Source organism: Diadema setosum, chromosome 7 (assembly GCF_964275005.1).
Source record: "Diadema setosum chromosome 7, eeDiaSeto1, whole genome shotgun sequence".
In the NCBI taxonomy this organism is placed as follows: domain Eukaryota; kingdom Metazoa; phylum Echinodermata; class Echinoidea; order Diadematoida; family Diadematidae; genus Diadema; species Diadema setosum.
In genome coordinates this window covers 21802590-21816005 of record NC_092691.1, presented here as the reverse complement: position 1 = coordinate 21816005, position 13416 = coordinate 21802590, and the positions used below count along the sequence as shown (strand labels likewise).

The 13416-nt window shown below is 40.2% G+C and overlaps 1 protein-coding gene across 1 annotated transcript in view; it reads right to left on the bottom strand.

The window, feature by feature from the left end:
* Positions 1–13416, bottom strand: part of LOC140231006 (uncharacterized) — a 54225-nt gene that overhangs the window by 15874 nt on the left and 24935 nt on the right. The window contains exons 2-3 of the mRNA XM_072311156.1: positions 1611–1724; positions 1–113 (exon numbers count right to left, since the gene is read on the bottom strand). Coding sequence (XP_072167257.1) covers positions 1–113; positions 1611–1724 — 227 coding nt within the window. The remainder of the gene's footprint in view (positions 114–1610; positions 1725–13416) is intronic.

The window sequence follows — 13416 nt, the reverse complement described above, 5'->3', positions numbered from 1 at the left end:
CACGATGACTTCATTATTATTCACTTGACACGGGTCAGACATTACGCTTTCAAAGTTTGTCATTTCTCCGACGGGTTTCAGGTCCAAGATGTACATGTCTTCTGGCTCCATCCCTAAACAGGAGAACACATGGGTGCTGTTCGTTATTCCGAAGGTTCGTTATTCCGAAGGTTCATTATTCCGAAGGCTCGTTATTCGGAAGGTTCATTATTCCGAAGGTTCGTTAATCCGAAACACACAAATTCCCTATACCTAGAGGTTCGTTAATCCGAAAATGGAAAAAGGGTTCGTTAATCTGAACATTTGTGGCGTTATTCCGAAGGTTCGTTATTCCGAAGATTCGTTAATCCGAAAATGAAATAGGGTTCGCTATTCCGAAGGCTCGTTTATCCGAAAATGAAAATGGGTTCGTTATTCCGAAGGTTTGTTAATCCGAAAATGAAATAGGGTTCGTTGTTCCAAAGGTTCGTTGATCCGAAATGAAATAGGGTCCGTACCGAACCTTCGGAATAACGAGCTTTGTTTCATTTTCGGATTAACGAACCTTCGGAATAACGAACCTTATTTCATTTTCGGATTAATAAACCTTCGGAATAACAAACCTTATCACATTTTCGGATTAACGGACCTTCGGAATAACGAATCTTCGGAATAACGAACCTTCGGAATAACGGACCTTCGGACTAAAAAACCTTCGGCATAACGAACCTTCGGAATAACGAACTGTAACCATAATTTCGGCAATGCAAATTCGACTTACTTGGTCACAATCATGTATTTCTTTTGTTCCGTAGGATATCATTTCATTTTCTTGATTCAAAATACAATTTGTGGCATTATACTTTCTACTTTTGAATATTAGTAATCGTATTTCACTTCTTTTCTATGTCATCAATGTTGTAAACTGTGAATATGACATCGTGATATCGTCGGGTGAGAATGAGAAGGGCGTTGATCACAAACTAAAAAGCAATTCTTTTTCACCAGGGATCCATCGTCGTGCGCTTTGAACACAATTTGGGGAGGAAGGAAACCCCATGAGCGACAAACAAGTAAATATTCTTCGATTTCTATATGTCACTCTGTAAAATCAGTTTCAAATTCTGTGGAACTTTTTTTAAGGTAGGATTAAACAGGGTAATGGCATTTGCGGATGTCAAAACTTGAAGGCCAAGGACAATATTCACGGTCCCTGTGCTTGTGTGTGGCATTAAAAAAATGAAAATTATAACACGCGTTAAGTACTGGCTGAATCCCTACTTCAGTGTGTGAGAACGATGAGATGTATAGTCGCCTAGGATTTCCCTTCATTGTCATCGAGAGCTGTCTAATCGACTTTTCAGGCGTCCCTTGGAATTGATAATAAGGAAATAATACTGCGACATTAAAGCGAATGTTTCTGAAGTCAGCAGCAGTGCAGACAAAAACACCCCGATTATTGAAGTTACTCAATTACTTAATTCAACCAGCTTAATTGCCCTCCCCCTCCACATCCAACCCACCACCTTTCTATCAAAAACTATAAGGTTCCCACATTAAATAGGAGATAATGACTTGAAATATCTTAGGGAAACGATGATGAGTATGTTTTAGTTTGTTTCCTTGACTACCTGCTGGTCGTTGCCAGGAGAGTCGGACGTTCACGTTCCATCTCGTCCCGCCATCAGGGGCTGTTGTCTGCTGAGTGTCCATGTCTATTCTCACTGAGGTCTCCGAAACTTGAGCTGGAAAGAAACACGAAGAGAGAGAACGATTAAAAGAAAATATTCATTCATTCATTCATTTATAGCTTTGTAGGTGGACCAAGGTAGAATCTTTCAGATTTTAGAAAACTACCCTTAGAGAACCCTGTGACTTATACGAAGAATATGAAACTACATCAATAATTATGAGTACATTATCATTAACGAGTAATATAAAATAAGATGATTGCAAAGAGCAACAACATATTGGAAACAAAAAGACTTTGTGAATTAAAGGGATGGTACAGTATTGATGGAGATGAAAATTGGGCTTTAACTTTTTGCGAGATACCAAGACAACACTTATGAAATAGTACAGAGCATACCATTTTAAGAGGAATTCAAGGTTTATTTGATGAAAATCGGGATTGGAATAGCTGAAACATCCAAAAACAAAGTAAAACAAAATGATTGTAATAAAATGTGGGTCCCACACTTTATTAGGATCACTCTCTTATGGATATCTCAGCCATTTCAAAATCAATTTTCATCAAATAAACGTTGAAATCCTCATGGAATTCCATGCTCTTTCATATTTCATAAGAGATTTCTCACTATCTCACCAAAAAATGATAAAAACCTGAAGTTAATTCTCAACCAAAACTATACGATCCCTATTAAAGCAAAAGAAAGACTCAAATAAAACCCGACATGATAAAGAAAGACAAACGACTGAGACAAGTAAAAGAAAAGATGATAGTACGACATGATAAAGAAAGACAAACGACTGAGACAAGTAAAAGAAAAGATGATAGTACGACAGAAACATGGAAAGAAAAAAGAATGAAAAAAGGAATGAAAGACAAGAAAGATGATTAGAGGTGCTCTATTGCAGCAGGTTGAAACAAAATCATCGTACATGCATCACGAAAACATTGGAATCAATCTAATTAACTCGAACACTTTCATAAAACTTCTGGTTGCTTTCATACTCCAGCCAACTTGAACGCGACGATGCACTGTACTTTAATTTTCCAGGGACAATCGGAGGATGTCTTCACTAAATGTAGCCATCAGCCTTCGTCCACAAGGTCTCCAAACTCATAAAAACGCTTTCGATTTGTCAAAACTTTCTCTTGCGGTTTTTTTTTTTTTTTAAACATGAACGGTATATTGGTGAGAAAACTTTTCCGCTACTCATCAGCTAGTGACAAGCTTGCGAATTCCCACGAACCACGCGATAGTTCATCGACCGATAAAAGTGGATTTAGCGGAAGATCAATGTTAATCCAAGACAGTCTGTAATCGAGCGAATGACACATATATATCACATAGTACTCTACTATCGTGAGAAAGAGACAGAATAGAACACTGCACAACTACGTGTCCTGATAAAGGAGCTTGGAACCTGCTTGGGGGAAACTGCGGCATTGCATGCAAAATTGTTCATCAACTCCGTCTCTGATGCTGAAGTTTTAATCATCTCGACCTCTGCGAAACAACTCATTCTGACAGAGCACCAAAGTGATGCTGTTATATTGCTTGAAGGGAAATCCCTCTTCATGTTCATGTAATATTATTATGTAAATGACTATAAAACGTTTCATTAAAATCTGAAAAAACAAAACAAAACGGGCACTGTCTATGAACAGGGGCCGCGAAAGGTTTACTCAGTGTGTGTGTGTGGGGGGTGGGGGTGGGGGTGGGGGTGGGTGGGAGGGGTTGGGTTAGTGCTTGTGGTTGTGGTTGGTTGGGTTAAGGGTAATGCTCCCTCCCACCCCACCCCCCTTCGGAAGGGATGAATATCGTGGTCATGGGGACTTCTTTTTATATCTATTTTATTCATTTTTTATTTTATTTTATTTTGGGGGGCGGGGGGGGGGTAAATTTGTGTGTGTGTGTGTGTGTGTGTGTGTGTGTGTGTGTGTGCGTGTGTGTGTGTGTGTGTGTGTTGTTGTGTGTGTGGGGGGTGTGGGTGGGTTGGTTGTTGGGGACGCTGCAGCCCCTGTAAAATGGTGGAATTTATATGTTTCGAATGTTATCGCACAATAATCAGAAGAATCATTAACAGTCACACGCACATTACATGATGATTATTATCATCGCTTTCTATTTCACTCACTTTGATCATTGTTGATTTCGTAAACAGAAATTATATCCTATATAATGTAGCAACAATAACATTACCCTTAAAGTTTTTATTTTTTTTCCAATTCCAGTGAGACTTTTGGCGTTCCTTTTTATTTGATTTTTCCTCGATTCCCTTTACTTGCCTCCGATCATGCTCCGATCGACGCGTGGTATCGTTTAAAGTCATGTATTAATCTTCTTCTCGCATTTTTTTTTTCCGGGTGAGGGAATTAAGAAGGGGTTGTTGTGAGGTTTCTGTATTTCGATGCTACCTCCCAAAATACATGTGAATACTGGCGTTGCTTTTTCAATCGTGGCATTAAAGCGCGATAAAATAACTGATGTTTGAAATCTGCAAAGGTCATCTATGATGAACTCAGTGAAGAAGGACCCCGGTTATCAATATCAACACCTGGCGAACGGAAATAAATCGTCCCCTCGAACTTCGACAAAGAATATACTTAGCGAATCGCAAGGAAGGAAGGTGGTAGATGTAGCCTATGGATAGAAGGCTTGGAGCAGGGAGATTCTTTCCCACCTCCCCTGCTTGGATTGGTCGGAGCATCGCTATTTCAGGTTTCACAGCAAGTGACTGTTGAGTTACGAAGTAAAGGGAGACAAGAAGACGACAGTCTACTGATACGTGAGCCACACATGATGCAGATTTGTTGTTGTTGTTGTTGTTGTTAAGTTTGTTTGGGTTCTCTTTTTTCTCTTGTGTGTGTTGTGTGTGTGTGTGTGTGTGTGTGTGTGTGTGTGTGCGTGTGTGTGTGTGTGTGTGTGTGTGTGTGTGTGTGTTTTCGAAATAGACAACGAGCCAATCTGCTAAAGTCATCACGGTCATCTCGTTCCAAAATGTTTGTGAAAGGCTTGAACCCTGAAGTACCCTCTGATGCAAAATATGCTTACGTACATCATATCTATATATTCAAAGAAGCCCTATAGATAGCGAAGCAGTGTAATTGATCTGATGTAGTATTGCAAAACCATGGTAAGCTACAGACCAAATGTTACGGCAGGAGAAAAGTTCGTTGGTGGTATATATGCTGTCACCCTGAAACAAGCGCCGCAAAATCAACCTCCCGGCAAATGCATAACTCTCCCTCCCCTATTTTCTCCCTTCTCTCCCTCACTTTCTCTCTTTTCTTCTTCTTCTTCTCTCCTCTTCCCCTTCCTTCATCCTTTTCCTTCGATTTTTAACGAAACCCTTTTTACTATTGATTCTGCAGCTTATCTCATTTCTAAATCGTAACTGGATTTGATAACACATTTTCTTTTCTTTCTTTCTTTTTTTTTTTTGTTTAGCGTGAAGATGAAGTGAGGTTTGCAAACTGAGAAAGACAGTCAAACTGAAATGGAACAGGAATAGAAATGGAATAGAAATGGAATGAAAAATGGAATAGAAATCAATTTGAAGAGCGTGTTTTTGCCAACACATGATTTATCAATTTCCCCGATTTGTCGTTTCTTGGCCTTGAAATTGCATACGGTCGTCGAGCACACTCAGTAAAAAAGTGGAATAAGCTGCTTAGTTACTCATTGAAAAACCCCATGGGCTAATGTCCAAGGTCAAGGAGATAGGCCTAGTTGTGATTTGCCCAGAAATGTTGAGAATAGAATGAACACCTTTGTACTAACGCTTTTCATATGTTTGGTATGTCAATAACAACCCAATACAGGAACGAGAAAGATAGAGAGAAATAAAAAAGACTATCCAACGTTGTTTGTAGATGACTGAAGTATGTGATACTTGGATACTATGTATTCTATTTGACTGTTTGGAAATCCTGCGGGTAGCTGCCAACCCCTGGTTCTCATGCGATTGGGACTTGCACGGAGAGGGAGTACCTACTTCCGGAGGATTCCGGGGCGGGGATCACGGGATGGCTCGTTTCTGCTAATAGCTGCCAGTGACCGGTAGCTTCTAGCGGGACCTATGTGACAATTATGACGCTTAAGAGGAAACGCAATAAGGAAATTCAGATTTTCCTCGATCCCCCTACCACTATACTTCTACCCCCCACCCAGTTCCCCCTCTTTCTTTCTCTGACTACAAACAACAAACAACAAAACATTCAGATGAGCCCCTTTAACTATTATTCACCTCAAAATGTGCCACACGAGTCACAAGATAAAACGGTCAAAAAGTCTTACTCGAGCCAACTACTAGTATCAACATCTTATCATGATCGTTCTCTTCGTCTTTCTGTCTCTAACACACACACTAAAAAGAAAAAAAAAATATAGCAAGAGAAAAAAAAAAACTGTCAGAAAATAAAGATGAAAGATATAATTCCATGAGCGTTATCTTGTTCAAATTATGCATTTCCAGCCTTGCTCGTAACCATTTCGAATCTTTCAGGCAAGCATATTCTGTATGTTCGCTCCTACGTCATCATCCATGTCAGATACCGTGCACCAACAAGAGACCCGCGGGTCTAGCGCTCACCTGAGTATCGCAAGTTCACCTTTCACGCAGTCACTAATCTTAAGTATTCACAGCTCTACTAAAATTTGACCAGGCATTCTCAAGTAGAAGATGAAAATGTACAATAAGGGCCCAAATTTTTTTAAGATTCCTTAATTTGGGGGGATTGGGACCCCCTGGGGCCCTCTGGGTGGGGCATGGTGCCCATTTTGATAAATTGAGATCCTGATCCCCTAGGGATGCTACCTGCCAAGTTTGACGAAAATCCATCATGAGGTTTTCAGGAAGAAGATGAAAATGTACAATTCAGGCCCCCATTTGGACCTTCCCACCCTCCCCCCCCCCCGCCCCCAAGAGGGGCACCCCTGGATCTGCTATGAACAAACTTGAAACTACAGTCATTAATGTACTCACTCATAGCATTATCTTAGCTCTATAACTTCTGATTCTAGAGAAGATTTTTAAAGATTCCTTCATTTTGGGGGGTTTGGGCCCCCCTGGGGGCCCCTGGGTGGGGCATGATGCCCATTTTAACAAATTGAGATCCTAACCCCCTAGGGATGCTACCTGCCAAGTTTGGGGAAAATTGGTCATGGGGTTCTCAAGAAGAAGATGAAAATGTACAATTTAGGCCCCATTAGGACCCCTCCCCACCCCTGGGTCCCAAGGGGGGCACCCCTGATTCTGCCATGAACAAACTTGAAACTACAGTAATCAATGTACTAACTCATAGTATAAACTTAGCTCTATCACTTCTGGTTCTAGAGAAGAAGATTTTTAAAGATTCCTTCATTTTGGGGGATTTGGACCCCCCTGGGGGCCCCCTGGGTGGGGCATGGTGCCCATTTTAACAAACCGAGTTCCCAAACCCTTGGGATGCTTCCTGCCAAGTTTGATGAAAATCGGTCTTGGGGTTTTCAAGAAGAAGATGAAAATGTAAAAAGTTTACGCACGACGGACGACGGACGACGCACGACGCACGACGCACGACGGACGCCGGACGAAGTGTGATCGCAATAGCTCACTTGAGCCTTTGGCTCAGGTGAGCTAAAAAGGCTTGGAAGAGAGAAACGCAACAAAATTCACGAACATGCCTCAGACTTGTTTGGGAGCTCTACCAGGAAAATAACTCCCTGATTAGTTCTGTTTGCCAGTAGGTGAAAAAAAAAAATGTGTGTAAGCCATATATCAGGTGTGGTTGACAAGAGTGAATACAAAGAGGTATATACCTCCTTTGTGAATCCCTCTATAAAATACACTTCATTTGGTGGCTGGTCACGCTTTCTTTTTATAAAGTTTATGGTACAATGTACTGCAGTTTTTCGGCGTAGAACCAGAAATCACGTGGACATTTTGGAGTATTAAAACAGTTGTTGTTTTGTGTTTTTGAAGGACCTGAGGGAGCAAAAAATCCCTTTGTAAATTTCCGGATGGAGTAAAATTAGGCACTGAATCTATCGTGTATACTAGTATTATATATTCTTGTCATTAAAAAAAAAAAAAAAATCTGTAGAACGCGTGTCTATGGCGGATTATTTACAGGTGTGCGACCTATACAGCAAGCGCCTGCTGCATGGACGACAGATTCTGTGGTGCTGACACACACGATTATGGCGCCCCCTGACGACTTCTTGACCGCCACGGTTCGAAAAAAAAAGCGGAACTGCCCGTTTCGCCCCTCTGGAACTGTCCCTGCATGGGCATGAAGGTCCCTATCAGTCATTCTGGCGTTGGGATGTCAGATTATTCGCTTATTTTTAGCCACCACAGGCAGGCCTTGCCCCCTTTCGCATAGAAGAATACAAGCGGAGCACGAATTTATTGCAGCCTTCATAAAAGCTGAAGGGGCTTTCCTGCACAGAACTTTTCCTCCTAAAGGGTCGTCGTATCACCATGAGTGTGCAATCACGGACGCATGCCACCAAGAGAGCAGATCTAGATTTGATAGAGACAGATGTCATTGAAACGTCGATCTTCGTTTAAAGATTGTCCGTCATTTAGATACTTCAAAGTCATTGACCTCAAAATGAAGTCCATTGGTGAAAGTTAATATAGTTATCACATCCTTTATCTGCAACGTAATCACTAGACCCTGAATAGAGTGAAAATTACCATGGCTGAATGCGTTCAGTAAAAAAAAAACAACAACAACAAACAACGACAGCAAAATTTACAGGAAAACTTACTGTAGCCTCTAAGTGGCGAAGCGACACAGGAAAGGAAATGTTTGGCATGTTTGCCTCTAGGCAACTGTTTTGTGCCCTAAAACATTGAGAGGAAAACTTGGAGCTCATTCAATGTTTAAGAAGAATGCTCTTCATTTTCTGTCGAATATAATCTGATTCGATATTTCGTGGGAAATAGTGTTATATACGTATACAAAGGAGGCTAAACTCTTTGTTAATGCTGGTCTCGAGGTTGCCTAATGACCATCACAGGAATTGCACCTGAATCGATTATTGTGAAACAGGACAAGAACTGAGATGTCATTTACACTGCATGAAAAAATAGTGAAACCTAAAATCTCTCAATTAATTTTCTGCTTGGAAGGTAACCCCGATTGATAAAAACACGTAGCTCCATGATATAAATCTAAGTATAGATTTTGTAAACGAAAAGATGAAAAACTCCAGCTCTGAAGGCGCTGCGCAGTAAAAGATCTTTGAATTGAATTTGGTTCCGTTTTTCCGCAGCATCCATAATCACTCCCCTTGTAAAGTAGTGCGAGGAAGTCTTTAGAAGCAGAACATCCATCCTCACCTGTTTAGAGGTTCTCTCTCGTCGCTCATGGCAATTGCATGCATGCATGGGGTTTTTATTACGACAACCTTTCTCCTCACGAAGCTTCTGCATATTGCGGTAGAGCAGAGCGGGGTGCGAGTTCCTTGCGAGAGAGACATGTTTAACTGGATGTTAATTGATGTGCTCATCTCAAGTCATTATCCGCCTCTTTTTAAAGGAATATAGCACCCTGCTATGCCCGAAGACACCCTCCCGACTTTCAAAGAATTAAGCATGGGGTGACATTTAGGAATGAAAATAGTCAAATGTCACAAAGTTAGCCTATAAAAGAAACTGCATATGGGTGTGGCGCGGTCTAGTGACAGGTGAAAAAAAAAAGTTCTATAAAGCCCCATCCTACTCTCTGTGAATTTACGACTAGTCTTTCAATAGACTCACAAAAAAAAATCTGATTTTTACAGTCTAATGTTATTAATTTGATCATAATCTCAACGATATGGTATATACACACTCTCCCAACTAGTTAAGATAACCACCTCTGTATCAGACATCTTGATCTTAAAATGACTTGAAAGCAATTGCTATGGATGGTTCCTTTAAATGACGACTGTTCTTTCAAAGATTACAGCTAGGAAGTAGCTTTAGCAGTCGTCACCCACTATCCATATGGTGAGACATCCGAGAGTAACGTGGAACATCAAGAATTTTAGCAGAAGACATTAAATTGGTAACCTTCTTTTTCCGACTGCTTGTTTCCTGTAAAGATGCGATTAGTGTGACCAGCAGCGGGACATGATTTTTTTTTAAGTACACCGTTCCCTCTCCCTCCCCCATGTCCTTTAAAAGAACTGTGCGATGCGAATGCATGTTGACTAAATTGTATTGATTCATAATGCCTTGATCATCACTAGATGTGGTCCAAAATAATATGTAAATTGTGTGCCATATGTTTTATATTTTTTTAATATTTTTTTTTCAGATTACTTAGATACTATACGCCCAGAAAGAATCTTCCAATCACAGATTCAGCGTCTGTCACTGGGGAAAGTAGCCTTCCAGTATGATTACATTGGAATGCACATTTTCCCTAGACTGAGCATAACTTGCACGTTTCCATGTTACTACCATGATTTTAAAAAGGCATCAGGGAAACATGTAAGTTAGGGAAGGTGCATTCCAATATCTTCTTTTAGTTATATCAGTACTTTACCAGTGATTGACAGATGATGTCACAGATAGAATCTTGGTTTAAAGGGTTTTTTGTGGGCGTATCCAAATAATCAGCTGAAGATAAATAGGAGAAAAATTATCATGATACAACATGATATAAGCTTGTATTTAGGCCTACATTCTTATGGCCACATGCGTAAGTGATGACCATGGTATTATCATGTTCACATTTTGTATATTTAACAACACTTAACATTGATTATACTTATTAACAATTATACATTGGTTGTTTTTATCCCTTAGTTACATTTTAGAACTATTTTGAAGCACTACAGCTGGGTTCTCGTTTCATCTGCATAATTATTGTAAATAATGTCTTTAACTGTAGGTTGTTGGTGGTGGTGTTTGTTTGTTTGTTTGTTTTTTTGGTTTTAGTTTTTTCTTCTTGTATGGCAGAAGCCATGTAGAGATTCCGTACGTGTTCTTGTAGTTGAAACATCGAAGTATAAGGGAAAATGATTTGGCAACTTTCACAAAAAGTTGACCTTTTCTGACAAAATATATCATGTTTTTTTTTTTCTGTCAAAGGTGGATACAGCAGCTGCAAATATCACATCTGAAAGCGACAAACTCATGTCTTCAAGATTTCTTATCAGTCAAGTCACACAGCTGGAAATCTTTACCTCATCAAGATAAGTGATGAATAAAAAGGATGTTTGCAAGAAAGAATGTAATCGCGGTAAAGCATTGCGAAAATGAAACCGTCAGTACTATAAACCGGGAAAGGGGGGAAGACAGGGGCACAATCATGGCACATTACATTCGTGGCAATGGAGAGAGAGAAGGGGGGGGGGGCATAGGAGGGGAAGACTAAGGACAACAGTGTTCAATACCCAGATGCCCAGATGCGTGCAGCCTGCCGACGTGAAAGTCTGATTCCTCTGCTATCACACAATTAACAACTTCCCAAGAAAATATTGGGTGGCAAATCTCTTGAAGTTTCCAGACGATTCATATCAAGATGTGAGAAATTAATTCTCTTGGTACGATCTGTTTGGTATCAGACAATGACATCAGACGCAAGGCGCAAGGAATATGATGAAATCGCACAAAGTCATCTGGCAGAGCGAAATACAAATAATCAGTATAGTATATGTTTTATGATAACTATGCATTGCTTAAAATCATGGGCGGGTGGGGGGGGGGGAGGTTAGAATATTTTCCGTATATTTTTTATCGTCTGCCATATGTTCCTCTATCTCTTTTCCTCTAAATTATCGCAAAATAATAATTATGACCATTTCCCCTATTTTCACTGCTGGAAAGAATACAGTGTCCCACAATGTGAAACACAATCTCCTCCCTGGTGAAATACAGTGTGAACAGAGTGTGAAACCTCTTCACACTGTCAAATAAGAAATCCACCCCAAAAATAAATAAGCTTCAAAAGAGGGAGAAAAATATTCCCAACAGAATGATACGAAAATGACATAAATCGGGTAAGAGATGAAGATAATAATGACATTTTGACATTTCATATTTTTGTGGAGAACATTACCAGTCCTTATGTTAAAACCACATCACACTACATGATACACTGTATCACGTTCAGACGTTCAGGACGCTCTGGCTCCTCTTTCAATAAGATGAAAATCCCTCTACGCACACACCACGCATATTATACAAGCATACACACAAAATTGATGAAAATAATTTCAAATTTCCATGGGTTTCACACCTTTCGATATAGTCACTGTCAGTAACAGAGGACAAAATCCTATAGTCTCCTCAATTAGCCAGAGTTCAGTCGAGACGTGTTATGGATGAGTTTGGATGGACCCAGTAATTCCTTGGCCCACTCGCAAATGACTCTTATCACCACAAATTTGGTGCAATCCGAGACACAAGACACCTATAGGTGGTACCTCCTTGCCTACTCCCTCTCCTCCATCATACTTGTGGAAGAGGTCAAAACTGATTTGTAGTTTCCTTCGTCTCATGGCTATAGGAAACCTGAGTACGGGAGAAGATTATCCTGCGATTACCAAGGTCACCGACTGAACTATCAAGCTGTGATGTGGTTATTGAGGAAATGCAGATAACTTCGTTTGACGGCATGGTTCTTCCGTACCTGAAGCCAATATCAGCCTATATTCAATTATTCACTGTCATCACGTCTTGCGACTCGAGCTTTTTCCCTGCCCCCCCCCCCCCCTTCTATAGCATCTCACTGACGCGTTGAATCTACGATATCATCTCGATTATCGGTCTAGAGACGATCCTCAAATTATAGCCTCGTTCGGACCAACGACCGCAAATCTGATCGTCATTTGACTCTGACGTCAAAAAGAATCTCGAACTGACGTCATATTATCATTGCCTGTAAGTGATAGTCCAAACGTAATAATATACTGATCATTCCGGTCACCGGCAGAGTTGTTCTTCAATATATATCGGAAATATGCTCAAACGATGAATTCATCAAATTTCACAGAAACATTACCGGTTTTTGTCAATAAATGAAAGGACAGCACTTCATAAAAAAACGAAAGAAGATACATTATGTCTTGGTTGTCAATGATGTTAGCTCTATTGAGCCAAGTAAAGAGTGATAATCATGCCTTTCTTCAGCTTATAGCTAGACATTTCCATAACATAGTACATCATGACACTAAACGATGCATCCCGGTTACAATTGAGCGGACAAATTGAAGAATGACTTGAAGAGCTCACTGGTGTTAAAAAGCTAAGGGTTTCCAACAATTTATGTGAGCAGAGGTAATACAAACCTGCATATTAAACTCTTACCTAAATGTTTACTATCATTTCTTAATGTACAGAGATGTATCTCGTTTGATGCATTTTATAAATCAATTCGCCGAATTTGATCACCAGTTTGTGAGGGTGCTGTTCGTTATTCCGAAGGTTCGTTTTTCCGAAACACACAAATTACCTATGCCTAGAGGTTCGTTCATCCGAAAATGAAAAAGGGTTCGTTACTCCGAACATTTGTGGCGCTATACCGAAGGTTCGTTATTCCGAAGGATCATTAATCCGAAAATGAAATAGGGTTCGTTATTCCGAAGGTTCATTAATCCGAAAATGAAATAGGGTTCGTTATTCCGAAGGTTCGTTGATCCGAAATGAAATAGGGTCCGTAACGAACCTTCGGAGTAACGAGCTTTGTTTAATTTTCGGATTAAGGAACCTTCGGAATAACGAACCTTATTTCATTTTCGGATTAATGAACCTTCGGAATAACAA